At 53.1% G+C, this 15,886-nt stretch overlaps 3 protein-coding genes across 3 annotated transcripts; all 3 read left to right on the top strand.

The window, feature by feature from the left end:
- Positions 1 to 1,595: 1,595 nt before the first annotated feature.
- NCLIV_064570 (GD22670, related) lies at positions 1,596 to 5,761 on the top strand (the record flags this gene model as incomplete). Its single annotated transcript, XM_003886008.1, has 9 exons — positions 1,596 to 1,641; positions 1,985 to 2,022; positions 2,372 to 2,684; positions 3,064 to 3,123; positions 3,352 to 3,455; positions 4,079 to 4,192; positions 4,724 to 4,804; positions 5,223 to 5,367; positions 5,457 to 5,761. 9 exons carry the CDS (start codon positions 1,596 to 1,598, stop codon positions 5,759 to 5,761), a joined length of 1,206 nt encoding a protein of 401 aa, XP_003886057.1.
- Positions 5,762 to 7,673: 1,912 nt separating this feature from the next.
- On the top strand, positions 7,674 to 10,447 carry NCLIV_064560 (hypothetical protein; the record flags this gene model as incomplete). Its single annotated transcript, XM_003886007.1, has 3 exons — positions 7,674 to 7,755; positions 7,985 to 8,180; positions 10,054 to 10,447. Coding segments are annotated over 3 exons (672 nt in total), but the record flags the coding sequence as incomplete, so codon positions are not given.
- A 2,285-nt stretch (positions 10,448 to 12,732) lies between these two features.
- NCLIV_064550 (conserved hypothetical protein) lies at positions 12,733 to 14,385 on the top strand (the record flags this gene model as incomplete). The annotated part of the gene is made up of 3 exons (XM_003886006.1): positions 12,733 to 13,193; positions 13,733 to 13,788; positions 14,063 to 14,385. The coding sequence occupies 3 exons, from the start codon at positions 12,733 to 12,735 to the stop codon at positions 14,383 to 14,385; spliced, it is 840 nt and encodes a 279-aa protein (XP_003886055.1).
- Positions 14,386 to 15,886: the final 1,501 nt, after the last annotated feature.

Here is a 15,886-nt window from a genome sequence, read left to right as displayed (position 1 = left end):
GCTTCACCCAGTGAGGCTGCCAGACTTTTTACGCAGTGGAGACAAGGCTCGCCTGACCTGGGCAGTTGTGTGCGAAGGAAAGGGATACCGGTGGATCTCGATCAAGCGGAGGCGAAAGAGAGAGACTTCAAACGCGAGTGCAAGTCCTGGTATGGACGGGTTTGGCTGTGTTGGGAAACGTTCCTCGTAGCTACAACATGTGGTTGGGGAGCGGCAGACTCTTCTCGACAGGTTTCGTGCCGCACCTGTTGTTTTAAACCACTCAATCAGGCAGAATAGTTATAGCGAACCGTTTGAATCAAGACCCGCAGAGGCGGCGTCACTCCATTCTTTTGGTTTGGACCGAGCTGAGTCCTCAGTTTAGGTAGAGGAATCCTTTGTTTCCAGCTTCTGCCGTTACATTCAGGAGGATATGGTTTTACTCGATGGCTGTATGCGCTCACAGTGGAATAACGCAAATCGAATAAACAGAGGCCCCTGCCGTATACAGCCGTAAACAGGACGTCGAAGCGTGGACCATCAGTGTTGCCCTCGGGCACACTTGTGTTGAGATGCCGGTCCTCGCGGTCGCCCAGGCAGCAGCGGCATGCGTGTGCGACTTTCTTCGACATCATGTCGTCGCAAGGGGGCGGGAGTTCAGGCACCTGCACTTTCTGACGGAAAACCCTAACCAAATTCCGTAAAAATGGCTTAAACCCGCGGGAGAACAGCCAGCTCACACCGCTCGCAGATCCAGTGCCAGGTAGCTGAGGTGTCTGTACACCGGAGACAGCTACCCAGGCACGAAGAAAAGTAACAAGGGAAACGCGTGATTTGCTCGTTTTTCGCCGGTAGTAAACTAAAGGGGATTTTGAGTTCATCCAATTCGCAGGCTTTCTTTCATGCCTCTCTTTTCTCCGCTCTGTCGCTGAAGTCCTGTCTCGTGTCTCTCCGTCCTCGTTCTCCTCGTGTTAAAACCTCTCTTCCCTCGCCGCCACGTCGCGGCATCTGGATCCCCTGGTGTCGTGTCTTGAGAACGCGTGCGGGGACCACGACGCAAACGGCCGTCGCTACCTCACACAGGGAACTCTTCTCTTCGCCGTCTCCTTTGCCTTCTAAGGCCAACTGCGTTCGGGTGTACATTGCCACTGTCGCCGGGGCTCGCCCCGCGTCCTTGTTTCCCGTTCTGCCTCGGAATGCCTGCGCTTCCTTTGCCGCCGGTTTCTCATCAGAGCTCGAAGTGAAGCGCTTCCCTTTTTAGCAGGAGCACATGAGCAACAAATCGGACCTCGCAGATTTCCGTGCCTCGAAACCCAAGGCAAGCGGCCACGTCCCGTCTCCGACGTAGACCCGAAGATCTCTGGCCTCTCTCCCTCTATCGAATCAGATTCCTCGACAATTCCTGCGTCGCCTTCGTTTGCTCTCCGCTCCTCCGTCTTCTCGCTCTCTTGCTGGGGTGTTTCTCATTGCAGGCAGCAAGACGGTCGGAAACGAAGGCGCACGGAACTGGAGGGACGAGGGTGGGAGAGAGGACGTGGAAGAAACAAAACTTCCGACCGGAGGAGACGCGCAGCAGACAGAAGAACAAAGAGGATCGAGGGGGAAAGAAACCGAAAATGGCGTGCACAGAAGAGGACGTTCAGCAGTTCATGGCGGCGACGGGTAAGCGTGTTTTGCTGCGTATCTTTAACAGGAAAATGACATCCTTCCCCGCCCTCCAATCCCCAGGCATTTCTGCACACAGTCGCTTGCATCTTCCGTCTTGCCTTCAACTTCTCTGCTCTTTTCCTCTCCACTTTCTGGCATCCTTCTTCGTGGATTCTTTCTTCTCCCCTTGTTCTCTCTCGGTTCTGGTCGCCTTCGTTCTGGGCGTACCTCTTGCTTTTCCTTCGGGTGTCGGTTTGCCTTTTCTTTTCTGTTTCTCGCTTCGCGACTCTCTCGGCGTCTCCTCTTTCTCCGTCCTACATTTGCTGCCGCCCTCTGAGTCCCTTCTGTCCTCTCGCAGGTGTCTCCGATCGCGAGACTGCGACGCGCTACATAGAGGTGAGTTCTTCCTCTCGAAAATAGCCGGGACAGAGAAACACACTTCTTCCCTGCTTTGCCCGAAAGCAGCTCTCCATTGCATGCAGTATCTCGGCTGCTGAAGGCGTCTCGCCTCTGGTCTGACAGCTCTGAACACCGTCTCGTTTCTTCGAGAGACAGTCAAGCATCAGCTTTTCGCCGCCTACCAACACGCCTTAGTGTCGCCACTCCCCTCCAGAGGAAAACTCGTCTTTTCCCTTTTTTCAACTTACGACGCTCGCTCACTCCGAGCAGTGCTCCGCCTCGAGTACCCTTTTCAAAAGGCCAGTGCGTGTCGTGTCTGGACACTCGGCTGTTTTTCTCTTTGCAGATGGCTGTGGGAGACTGCAATGCAGCGGCGTTGCTGTTCTTCGAACACCAAGAAGAAGGCATTTCTTTCGGCTCTTCCCCTTCTGCGCCGCCTGCCGACTCAGCCGAGAGCAGGCGCCGAGGAGGGACGCGTGCGCAGGGTGTCTCCGCAGCAACCCAGGACGCGCCGTCTTTCCCTTCGCGCTCGTCTTCCGCTTCTGTCTCGGCGGGATCTCCGCTCTCTTCTCCCCATCCTGGGGCTTCTGCTGCACATCTAACCCCCGAGGAAGAACCTCGGAGGCCCGATCCTTCGTACAGTCAAACGCTGTTAACCCGTGAGGGACTCAAGACGAAAGAACGCGAAGGCGAAAGAACCCTAAAAGGGGAATCGCGAGCACGGATTCGCATACTCCGGCGCTTCACTCACGGGCCGAGTCGGGAGAGTGGAGAATGCGAGGAGAGAGAAGAAAAACGAGACAAGAGAAGCAGAGGGCTGTCTTTTCTCCGAACCCAGAAGGGGCGAAACGAGATGTGTCGATCTCACCTTTCTCACTGTTGTCCGTTGCTTCTTTCTCGACTTTTTATGTTGTCCTTCGGTCGCGTTATCCTCCCTTTTTCCCCCCCAGCATTCCTGTTCAGCACTTCTCTCCCTCTCCTTCCCCTTCTTCCGTGCCGCCCTATTCCTCAGCTGGTCCGTTTTGTGCATTCTTGCAGAACCTCTGTACGGCGAGACTGCGACGGACGACCGCGCTGCCTCGGCTGCCGCAGCGGCATGTAAGAACCTCGAACTCTTTTTGACTCTTTTCCCTCTCAACGCGTCCGCTGTTCCTCTCTTCTCTCTCCTGTGTTGTCGCCTGGTTCTCTGTCTCGCTCAGAGCTTTTGTCTTCTTTTCTGCCGGCTCCGTACCTCTTGTCGCTTCTTTTCTCTCCAGCGCTTCCTTCCCCGTCGCGTTTTCTCCTTTGCGCGCATCTTCTTCCCGAACTTTTTCTCCTGTGCCGCAGCACTGCCGTCGAGCCTCACCGTGGCGATGGACGCCGGAAGTTCGGCGTTTGCGGGTTTGTACGAACCGCCCAAGGCGCTCGTCTGTACCCTTCCCTTTACGGAGGTGCGCCGCAGAACAGCGAAGAAGTGGGAAGAAGAAAACGGCGCAAAGAGGATCTGCGACGTGTCGCGGGGGGCGGGGCAACAGACAGCCCGGAAGAATCGTTTTCCGCAACGAGGCCCTCTATGCGTAAAAAACGATTCAAAAAACGGTGTTGGAACGCGAAATTGCAGACGGGAAAGACCACGAAAATGCGCGCCCAGCGCCTCCCGCCATGGACACGGCCCAGAACACTCAGATCTGCATCTAGTCTTATTCGGTATCGCGACAGCCTAGTCGACAGCTTCTTTTCACCTATAAAACGTTCCATACTTTACGTACATTCATATATATACATATATGTACATATATATGTACGTATGTATACATGTGTATACATACATATATATATATATGTGCATTTTCAACGCTATATGCATCTACGTGTCTGTGCTACACAAATGTATGCGAATGAATATGTATGTATATGTATGTATTGTAATGCCGTGGTCAGCTGCAGTCCACGCCGATGCTTGTGAGTGCGTATTGCCGTGTGTGCATCTCCCATACATGCCGTGTGTTTTTCATGCGGGGGTGGGGCGAAACGTGGAACTCAGACAAAACGAGGGCGAGTGTCGGCTTTTCAGGCGAAGGTGCTCTGCATGCGCACCGGGCGCTGGCTCCTCGTCAACATCCAAAAAGCGGATGAGTTCGACAGCCACAAACTCAACCGCGACATTTGGAGATCCGAGGTCGTGCAGGTCAGCATCCGCCTTCACACAATTCGACACATCGAGTTCTGCGTCGACAACTTAATCTCCATTCTCGACGAAGTCCATCTGTCGAAGGGACCGCCATGTTTATGCACTCCTCCGGTGTCTCTCCGTCAGCCCTACCTGCATGGGCTCTTTTCTGTGTCCACCTGTATCTCTATCTCTAATTAATATAATACTTGTGGAGACATCTCTATTTTTTCAGAGAATCTTACGCTTTACGTGTATACATAAGTATTTACACAGATAAGTATTTACATATATGGATATATATAAGGATATCTATAAGTATACATATTTTAAGACAAACATGCAGATGTGAACGTAGATTATTGCAGCGTGCGTATTTACCTGCAAACACATGCAGACAATCTTGTAAAAGAACTGAATGTACACATTCAGGTGAAGGTTTCCTTACGCTGCTGTTAAAGCCACACAACGACTGTTTTCGAACCTGAAAATAAAAACTTTTTGCGACATCGAAACTCGGGCGCGTTCTTTTCCACGTCGGGCGCTCAGGATCTGCTGAAAGAGTTTTTCGTGTTCTGGCAACGAGCCGAGTCGAATCAGGAAGGCCGTGTCTTCTGCGAACTCTACAAGGTGGGGAGACGACAAAAACATGTGTCCGTTCTTTCTGCGTTTCGCTTTCCCTGGTCTCTTCTTATTCTGTCTCATGTTCTCCCTCGTATTCTCTTTCTTCTCCCTCGTATTCTCTTTCTTCTCCCTCGTATTCTCTCTCGTTTCCCTCCTGTTCTCTCTCTTATTCTCTCTCGTTCCCCTCCTGTTCTCTCTCTTGCTCTGTCTCTTATTGTGGCTCCTGTTCTCCCTCTTGTTCTCTATCTCTGTTTTTTCCCTCCATTGACGCACCGTCTCTGCACACGCAGTCCCCATTTTTCTTTCGCTGTTGTTCCCCTGACGGGCGAGTTGCGCCACGCTTTCTTCGCCGAGCGTCTCGCTGTTTCTTCTGTGTGGCTTTCCTCCAGTTTTTTTCTCTCTTCTTGAAGGCTGTCTGTGTTAGCCCGCGTCGTGCGTCATTCCTCTCGCTTCTTTGCCGCAGGTGACCAACTTTCCGCACATCGCCGTCGTGGATCCGCGCACCGGGCGCTCGATGAAGCAATGGACGAGTCGCCGTTTTTCCGAGGCGGTCGGCGCGCAGTCGGAACGTAAGGGCGCGCAGCTTGTTTGCTCGTCTGTGACGCGTCCGATTTGTCGCATCCGGCGTTTGCTTCTGTTTGTGTGTTTGGCTGCACAGTTTTCGAGTTCATCGAGCACCAGCAACAACTCGCCGAGGCCAAAGCGGCTGCAGCCCGCGAAAAAGGCCTGTCCTCGCCGTCTGTGTCTCCGGCGCCACCAGTCGCTGCGTCTCTTCCTTCCGGCTCTTCCGCGGGGGGACCAGGCGACACGCCGCAAAGGCGCGGAGAAGAAAACGGAGAAAAGAAGGGAGAAAGAAAAGAAGAAAAGAAGCAAGAGGAGCGCAGCAAACCCGACCTCCAGGCACTCAGGGAGAAGCGCCTGAGGGCTTTGGAACAGCAGTCGCGGCGCCACGAAGAACAGTGAAGCTGCGGAAGAAACGGAGACAGACGTTCACGGCACGCGGAGACAAAAGAGAGGCGAAAAGACAAGAAATCGACAAAACACAGTGGACATGGCCGCTCGCCACCGTAACACAGTAACTCCAAACAGTGCATCTTCTTTTTGAAAACCCCCCATTTGTAGTTACGTGTGGGATATACACACATGCATCATATATATATATATATATATATATATATTTGCACGCCTGGTGACACATATAGGGAAATTTGTATTTTCTAGGTACCTATATGGGAAGCAAGGGTGATGCGCGTTTCCTGCATTGTCCGTATTTCTTGTCGGATTTTCTTTTTCAAACGGGAGCGGTGGCGGCGGGTCGCTGCAACTGCCGTCGAGGTGACCAGTCATCGTGCGCGCTGTCGTCCAGCGAGGCGTATCGGCTGCACATCTTGTGCAGGTTTACATTTGTAGACACACATGGGTGCGCATCAGAGTATACACATTTGTGAGGCTGCGGCGGAGGTTTGTGACCGACGAGCCGCCTCGTCTGTTCCGGTTGTGTGGCGGTCCAGCGCAAGCGTCCTGCGCAGTCTGTGCGAAGAGCCCTAGCTGGAGCCAAGGATATACAGAGATAACTGTGGAGGGCTCTCTATGCCGTCGCACGGGTACATGCGCTTCGCAGCCGTTGTACAGGCCTTCTCGAGGGTGTTTGAGTAAAGTCGGTTGCGTTTTTGTGACACTTTTCTTGTCGGTTTCCCGTTTTAAATCCCCGGTCCCGTCCTCTTCGCACGTAGACTGCAACGCCCAGCCGTTGCGTTTGAGAGAGAGACGCTCCCCTCACGGTATCCTCTCGCAACTACTGCTCTGTGAATGAGGGAAACGACAGGGAGAAAACAGGTTAGAGAAAGACCGGCCGACAAAGCCATGCATAGAGAAGGTACGCTTCGCGGAGACGATGCCGGGGACAGAGAGAGGCCCGCAGAAGTCAGACAAATTTGCTTTTTGGGAAGTTTTTTCGCAAGGTTCACAAGACAGCCAGCATGCACTGCGCGCATAGCAAGTCAGCGTGCGAGTCGCAGAGACGGAGAGGCCTCTATTTGGCGCCGGACCGCAGGGAGGCGACAAAAAAGGAGCGGAACAGGGACGTGAAACAAATGTGCGCGGCGACGCGCCTGTGTCCAGTGCGGCTCAAATTTCGTTTCTGCTCAACTCGAGCAGACATGCACCGGCTCTTCTCTCCCGACAGCGCGTTACCTTTTTTGTGGAAAAGACGAAAACTTCAAACGCTAAAAGACACGCGTCTGGCGTACCAGATGGCAGTCTGTGAGGTCCTGACGGCTGGTCGAGAGCGAGGCCGCGAACTCGGATCGGTCTCATGCGAAAGAGCCGAAAACGCAAAACGGAGACAGCTGCGGGGTTCCCTTTCTTGGTTCTGTCGGAAGCCGAAATGCCCCGCTTCCACGGAGAGGCCCTTTGAGAAGAGATAGCTACGGAAAGATCACAAAGAACGCCGTCACTGACAACTCGGAGCGTCTCGACACCTGAAGGGACATTTGAAAGACGGGCAATGTGACCGAGTCTTAAAAGTGTCCTCGCCCTGACAGCCGTTTTTTCAAGCGCCAGAGCGCCTAGGCTGAAGAGACACCTGAGCGAGAGCCTCTCGCTCATGAAGCCACGAGGATGAAGAAAGCGTGTGTTTACTGCCGTCTCGTTTTCCAGAGAAGGGGAAGAAAGAGAAATCCCGCAGCGGAAGACGATGAAAGCCGGCTTTTTCTCAGCTTCTCAGTTCCTCTCTCTGGCACGTGTGTACATGCGCATCATAAACAGGAAGACACGATGCACGTCGTGGACCTCAAAGAGACACTCTCGTCCTTCGCTCTTTTTCTGCTCTACCGTCTCCGTGAATTCCCTTCTCGCCTCGGTGCTTCCTTGCCAGTCTCTGGACGCCTGGTATCCGCCTGCACGGCGCGTCTCGACGAAACCGTGTCGGGCGAGGCCCGGGGACCCCACATGGCTAGGTGGGCTCCAGAGGGACAGGGGGCGGAGCCGGCCGCGATCGCGTCCAAACGCAGCGCCTCTCAGTGCAGCCCACGGTCCGAGTCGGTGTGAAGAGGGCCTGTCTGCGCTACCTTTGCGATTACTCCTGCCTTCAGCAGAGAGCAGAAGAAACAGGAAGAAAGGAGACAGACAGGAAAGGCAGGGCGGAGCCGGCGCGCGTAACGTGTCTCTTTGCGTCGGCATTTCAAGGGGCGGAGTCTCCGCAGCTTCTCGCGTCGCGCCCCCCGAAAAGAGCAGAAAACGAGAAGACAGGAGACGAGACAGGAGGGACGCAGCTGACGAAAGCGAAGAAATCGAAGAAGGCGAAGAGTACGACGCAGATGCGGAAGAAGAGGAAGACCGGCGTACGGGCGGAAGGAACGAGGAGCTTGGCTCTTTCTCGCAGGTGCACAACTCGAGTAACTTCTGAGAAGAGGCTGTCGTTTGCGGCTTGGTTTTGTGGTAGACGTACAGAGCGGCAGCGAGGAGAAGCCACAGACCAACCGTGCTTTTCCGTCCAACGAGAAGATCGGGGACGGGCACAGGTTGCTCGGAGGCCGCCGTCGTCACCAAAGAGAAAAGGTCACAGAGAGAAGAAGAAGAAGAAGAAGAAGAAGAAGAAGAAGAAGAAGAAGAAGAAGAAGAAGGCAACTCCGAGTCCTTCTCCCTCTCCTGTTCACGCTTCGTGTTTTGTGGTGTGAAGAAGGGAAAGTCGAAGACAGAGAGACGTTGACGAAGAACGCTCTGCGCCGCCTCTCTCCACCGTTCTTTTTTCACCCCTTTCTCGATCTCCCGGATGCCAGTTGCTCCTCTCTCTAGCTCGCCGCCTTCCCCCATTTGTTCACGACGGCCCGACTCCCGGAAACCGAAAGCAAGAGAAGACTGAGAAGACGAATGAGAAATCGAAGAGACGAGAGGGGAATACGTCCGAAGCGGTTGGCGCGTCAGAGTGGAGAGGGTGAGGTGAAGAAAAAAGGAGAGAGAAGGTGAGGAACGTAGAAGGAGGAGAAGAGGCCGAAGACAGAACTCTTCAAACACAGTGACACCGAACTGGGAGGCTCCCTTCTCTCTTTGGAGAGAACAGAGGCCACTGTAGACACCTGGAGAGAAGAGGAGGACTGCAACGACAGCAGCATTGCATGCAATAACAAGTTCTGAAAAGTCCACGGAAAAAGACGCATCTTCTTGTTCCTTCTCGCCTCTCTCTTCTTTCGCTTCTTTCTCTGCTTTCCCTTCCCTCTCTTCTTTCCCTTCGCTTTCTTCTTTCCCTTCGCTTTCTTCCTTCGCTTCGCTTTCTTCCTTCGCTTCGCTTTCTTCCTTCGCTTCTTTCTCTTCTCCGACTTGTTTGTCCAGGTCCGGCGTGTTGCCCGTTTTTCCTTCTTCCCCCTCGTCTTCCGCGCATGTTTCTTCTCTGGTCCCGTCTCGGCAGCCTCTTCTCGTCGGCGTTTTCTCTCCCGTCATTTGGTCCTTTGTATTTTTTTGAATCTTTTCAAGAAGCGCAATCGCTCGCAGCAGGTGAAGAGTCGCCGCTGCGTCGCCCGAGACCGCGCACCCTAAGAGGACGAAAAGGTAAGGGTGGAGAATGTCCTGTTTCTCTTTTTCCGCCTTTCGCGCGTCTCCGAGACCCGAACTCGCAAGCGCGTCTCCGTGCTCTTCTTCGCTCTGGGGCGCGTTGCCTTTCCCTTCCTCCCCTGGCGCCTCTCTTCCTTCTCGGCACCCAGCCCTTTCGACGCACTCCTGTCTGTCTGCTTCGCCCTCCGCACTCGGCTTCCCATTCCGTCTTTTTGTCGCGCGAGAGCACAGGTCTCCTGCGCCTCCTTGGCGGATCCTTTTGCTGCCGGTGGAGGAAACGCAAGAGAGGCGCGCAGAAGCGGCCTCGCGTGCGGCCGAAACCGGGCTGCCGCGGGGCGGGGATGACAGCTTGAGAGAGAGAAGAAGCGCAGCGAGAGGAGGCGGCAAAAGAGGAGGCGTCAGCTCGCCAGCTCCGAAACGAGAAGCGTGCGTCGTTGCATCTTCCTCTTCCTCGTCGCTGAGATGTTCTTCAGCGAGGCCTGTCCCTGCCTCCGCGCTCTCGTGACGCCCGAGAGGGCGTGGACCTGGCGAAGAAACAGAAGAGCGGAGCGCAAGCTGTCTTCTTTCGCTCGGCAAACGAGTGAAAGAAGAAGAGAGAGAAGAAAAGGAAGAGAGAGAAGAGAAAGGACGAGAAAGAGAAAAGTTGTGACTGGTGGGAAGCGAGAGAAGAACGACAGCGGAGCTCCTCTGTACCGCCCGAGGAGTAGAGAAAGGAGGAACACACGGAGCGTGCAACGAGGAAGAAGAGGGAGGATGAGAAGAAGGATGAGAAGAAGCAGGGTGAGGAGAAGAAGGATGAGGAGAAGAAGGAGGATGAGAAGAAGAAGGATGAGGAGAAGGAGGATGAGAAGAAGGATGAGAAGAAGGATGAGAAGAAGCAGGGTGAGGAGAAGAAGGATGAGGAGAAGAAGGAGGATGAGAAGAAGAAGGATGAGAAGAAGGAGGATGAGAAGAAGAAGGATGAGAAGAAGGAGGATGAGAAGAAGCAGGGTGAGGAGAAGAAGGATCAGGAGAAGAAGGAGGATGAGGAGAAGAAGGATGAGGAGAAGAAGGATGAGAAGAAGAAGAAGAAGAAGAAGGCAACGAGATAAAGGGCTGTGACGGTTGCGCGAGGGGAGAGGATGAGAGTCCCGTGACCGTTTCTTTTCGAGGCGAGGGAAAATTGGGCAACAAGGCAGGGTCTTTCTGCGCTCGACGCGAATCGGGAGTGCGACACGCGCACGAATCAGATCGCTTTGAGAAGGGAGCGTTTGTCTTGACCGGGCTGAGGGCGCATGCGAAAGCAGATGTATCTATTGCGAGTCCCTCGCCTCTCTCTTCCATTTTGTCTCCTGATGTCCCTCCTGTCGATTCAAGGAGTCTCTCGGTATCGAATCGTGTGTCGAGGGTGTCGAGCGGCAGAGTCGTCCTTTCCACAAGTCTCTCTTCTCGCGTCTCTTCTGTTTCCCGCCGTTCTTCGCCTCCTCGTGCCTGCGCTTCGAGGGCCTCTCCGCTGCTCGGCCGTCCTCGGGGGTATCTGACTGCAGGCGCAGAAACGCGAGGACTCTCTGCTGCTTTCTTTTTTTCTGCATTCTCCTCTTCTTTATCCGGTCTTTCTTCTCTTTCCTCCTCTTTATCCGGTCTTTCTTCTCTTTCCTCCTCTTTATCCGTTCTTTCTTCTCTTTCCTCCTCTTTATCCGTTCTTTCTTCTCTCTCCTCCTCTTTATCCGGTCTTTCTTCTCTTTCCTCCTCTTTATCCTGTCTTTCGTCTTTTTCCTTCTCCTCTTTTTCCGGCCTTCCTCTCAGGTCGCCCCCGAAAACAGTGTCCGTGGCTCTGACGTACGCGCGCCAAAAATCCGCAGCCGCTGCTAGGGCGAAAGAAGGTTGGAGGGTGCGTTGGGGTTTGAGATCGGAGAGGCGCGCATGCGCGCGGCCTCTCGCGAGAGACTGATGTTTTGGCGAGCAAGGCTGAAGAGGCATCGTGGAAGGAGAAAGAAAAGCGGTACCGAAACGTCGCGGTCCTCTCAGGCGCCTGTCACCACTGGCGCATGAAACAGATGATCACGTGCATATATCCATACACAAATGGTTGCATACACGTATATAACAAAAACATACACAGAAAAAGCGTGTATTTATTCTCCGTCACTGACAAAGGCTCAGGAGACGGATAAACTGGCCCAGACACGAAGTCGAGGAAAAGCAGCCATCTGCTTCCTTCTACACCTACTGACAAAGATACTCACCTCCATGTTTATGTGTACATACACACAGACATGCATACATATACATATACATACATATACATATATATATGCACATACGTCTATGTGTGTGTGTACATCTACCTAGTCACGAGGAGACGTGCATCCACAAAAAAGTTGACAAGAGAGAGAACGGGTGTGTTTGTTTCTATAGAAAAGAGTTTGCGACGGTCTTGTTCGTGGGAGTGTGCATGCGCCGTCACTCCGAAGATGAAGAACGAAACAGGGGAAGTGTCTCTTTTCTCCTCTCCGCATGTACTTGAAAATCGCACAGCATTTTCGCTCTTTCCCTAAAACGTGGACCGCCTGGACGGCGTAAAAACGAAAGGAAAACGAGAACGAAAACCAAGATTGTGCACTTTCCCACCGCCCTCCGACCCGCTCTGTGGTACGTTGCGATCGAGGAGGAACGAAAAAAAATCTGGAAAGAGCCAGAGTGGGGAAATCTACGTCGATGTGTCTTCTCTCTCTTCCTGCAAAAAAACTTTTTCTTCTCTTCGCTGCCGCGCTTCCGGAGCTCGACGGTGCCTCCCTGCGAAAGATCGCACACACGGGTGCTTTCTCTCCAAATCCTTGGAAAAGGACAAAGAGGAAGAAAAGAAAAGAACCGAGAAGGGAGCGTGAAGAAGAAAGAGAAGGAAAAGAAGACAGTCAAAAGCTCTTGAAAACACAAAGTTAGGTTACACACGCTGCCGGGGAAAACGGGTGTCTTGGTACTTGTGTCGGCGGGAAGACACCGGCGACGAAGCGCGGCACGCCCCATGCGAAAAGCCCCCTTTCTGTCCATATTTTCCTTCTTTGGATTTTCGAGCAGTCTTGACTTGAGTTGCTTCCTTTTTTCGGTTTTTCTCTCGGGCGTGTTCTCTGGCAAACAGAGGAAAATGCCTTCCGCTGGTGTCCAAGCTTGGCCCCTCTCTCGCCCGTAGAAGGCGACATCACTGTCGCGGCTCTTTCCTGGTCATGAGTTTTCTTTCTCTTCCTTCTCTCTTTTTTTAGAACTTCTCTTGTCCTTCTCTGCTCGCTCGTTTCTGTTCTTCTCTGTTCGGTTTCTCAGGGCGAGTCTGTCGAGTTCCCGTGCTTCTCTCCGGCGTGTGTCGGAGGCAACGTCACTTCGACGAGCAACAAACGCGAAACGCGGGGAAAATGGAACAGAGTGCGCCTCTCTCTTCCTCCGCTTCTTCCTCCTCTGGTGTGTCGTCTGGGGGGGAGAAGGTGGACGCGACTGGCAAGGCGAGAGCTAACGAGACCGGAGGGCCGTCTCTCGCCTCTGAAGCCGAGAATAGAGAAAAGGAAGAGACCGGAGAGAAGGAAGCACACGCTTCTGGGAGCGGGGGCTGCGGTGCACACCCCGGCCCCAAAGAGAGTCAAGGCCAGAAAGGAGCTACGCGGCGAGGCGCCGGAGAATGCTGCCAGCAGGCGAATGAAGCATCCCCAGACTTGTCTGTGCGCTCCAGAGAAACGAAAGAAGAAAGAAGAGAGGAACGAGAGACAGAGAGGGAATTGCAGAAGGAAGATCTTCACCACGTCGCTGCGCAGCTCGGCGTGGATCTGCAAACCTCGTCGGGCGGCCTTCTCCAGGTTCTCGATCGCGAAAGCCTCGCCACGTAGGAAACAGAGACGCAAAGACAGGGAAGGGAATGGTTGTGAGTGTAGTTAACTGAGATCAAGTCAGGAAATCCTCTGTCGACAATGTGAACGCGTTGCATCCTCGGGCATCCCGTGATACTCAACGGGCGTATGTGTCCACCCGGGCATAAATCGAAACGGAGAACCTCCACGGGAGAGGGGTCTTTTTGGTAAGGGGATTCTCGACGAAAGGGAGCAGAGTCGAGGACGCCTCTGTTAAAGAGCAGAGCGACAAGAAAGGAAAAGAGAAAGTAGCTCCTCGTGATTGCCCGAATGCTGGTGCGTTGGCCTTCGAAGGAGGCGGGGGAAGCAGAGAGATCAAGAGAGCAGGAGCAAGGCATGCGGGCATTCGCGTTTTTGGGCATCTGTGTGTGTGTGTCTGTTTCTCTCGCCTTTTTCCGGTTTTTCTCCTGATGCGAAACGCCAAGAGTCTCTTCCCCCACGGTGTGTCGTCGCCGCCCCCGCTTTTCTGAGTGTCCCCCTTGTGTTGCGCGCGCGTCTCCCGCTTTTTTCGCAGAATGACAGACGAATCCGTCGTGCAGAGAGTCCTCGACCTTCAGACTCTTCTCACAGGTGAGCCTGAAGTCTGGCCGAGGCGGAAGAAGGAGTGGCTCAGAGAAGACAACTCCAGAGGCAAACCCCAGACGGATCCAGAAGCGTTCCAGCGCGCCGGGTCGTGTCTTTGTTTTTGTACCGGATCCAAGTTCTCGTGTGCTGGCGAAGAGAAGAACGCGGGGGCGAATTCGGGGGACGTGTGTGTCCACGGTGTCTGTACAGACGGAAAGGCTTGTGAAGTGCTTTGGCAGTTTCCTGTCTCTTTCGTCTTCTTGCGACTCTTTTTCTCCAGATTTAACGTATCAGGTGGAAGCTGCACGAATGTCGAATTTGTCTCTCCAACGCGAAAACGAGACGCTGCGAACGACGCTCGCCGCGCTGCGGGCTCGGGCCGAACAGGCGCGCGTGGAACGGCCCTACGCCCAAAATAAAGTTTCGCCTGATTCCTCTTCATCCTCTTCTTCCTCTTCCGCCTCTTCGACGGCTCCAACGGGAGCGCATTTGAGGGAAGTAACGAGGAGTGACGAGACGCACCGGCCAACGCAGCCGAGCAACTCCGGCGCTCTCGCTGCAGCCAAGGCCTTCGCCTTTGCAGAGCAAAATCCCCTTATATAAGCCGATCCTCGGCACTCCACAGCACCCATCTATGGACATATATATATATATATATATATATATTTATGGGTATGTTTTCGTGTAGGTAGGTGACACAACACAAAGGAAAGTGCACGTACACATTTATCAGTGTAAATATGCATGCGTATATGTATATATGAATGTGTTGTGTATCTCTGAGTTTCTGTGTATGTAAGTGGATTTATCTGTGGGGATGAGGCGAGTGTTTGCTTCGCCGCAGAAGAGAAGAAAGCACGTGGTCTGTTTCGGAGGTCCGGGGTATTCCTACAGCTCCGGAGCCTTCTGGGTGCAAGCAAAGACCCGGGGCGCACGTCTCCCGGACTCTCTGGAAGAAAGCGGGTGTTCATCTATGGATATATATATATATATATATATACATGTATATATATGTATATGTTACATTGAGATTTGGATGGAGATATCTGTGTGTTAATGCACATCTGCAACGGATATACAGGATGTATTTGTGGTCTTTTTTCTAGTCCTGGGTACATGTATATGTGCCTGCGTGCAGAGAGGGAAAAGCCTCGGTAACAGGGGACGGTGAGGAGGGTGGAGAAGAGGAAAGAATCTGAGACGAGGTGTACGTACATGTGGAGGTGCTTGTCATTTCGCCAATGTGCGGAGCGGGGCTGCCTCAAACCTCTCGCATTTCTTCTCAAGAAGCTTTCTGCTGGAAACGCCGCCACAGTCATCGACGTGCTTCAACTCTCTCCGAACAGGAGAAAATCGGCACCCAAAATGCACTGGACTGTCCACATCTCTTCACAGAATGTCTGCTCATATACGTGCATACATATATAAATATAAAGAGGTAAAGATAAGCATATCTAGATGTATGAGCGTATTGCTTGAGAGACATTGGACCTCGGCTGGAATGGAGAACGAGCGTTTTCTTGCGGAACCTGCGTTTGAATCCTCTCCAGTTTTGTGTGTGGACGCCGACTGCAAGCTCACACATACACGCATGTATATATAACATATTTAGATCGATATAAACACGTAGAGAGTCACCGGTGTGTATAGAGCGATATAAACACGTAGAGAGTCACCGGTATGTATAGATATATATAGAGAGAGAAAGAAAGATTAGACGCGGAAAGGTGCGGAAGAGAGGTTAGGAGAGCGTCCTCTCGACGCGTTGTCGTTTTTCTCCTGCACTTACTTTCTCACTCTTTCCCTTGGAGACATGATCTCATGGAGAGTCCGTTCTCTGTGATTTTCGGGTTTTTCTTCCAAGACGGTCCTCGGATTTTCGTCAATTCTTTTCTTCTGAGCGACAACGCATTTCCACGGGGCCGACTACACAACTGACAAGTCTTCCTGCACGAATACAAATTCCGTCTCTTTCAAGCGGAAGTGAGTGTTGCCTGCGGTATTTCCGCTCCTTGTGTCTACGAGGCACGCCTCGGTTGCCTTTCCTCACGGTCCAATCAAAAAATGGGAGTGTGTATCAAGGCAGGTTCGGTCGACGCTGGAT

The sequence above is a fragment of the Neospora caninum genome, chromosome XII (assembly GCF_000208865.1).
Source record: "Neospora caninum Liverpool complete genome, chromosome XII".
NCBI lineage: Eukaryota > Apicomplexa > Conoidasida > Eucoccidiorida > Sarcocystidae > Neospora > Neospora caninum.
The sequence above is the reverse complement of the archived record's forward strand: the minus strand, read 5'-3'. Positions and strand labels throughout refer to the sequence as shown.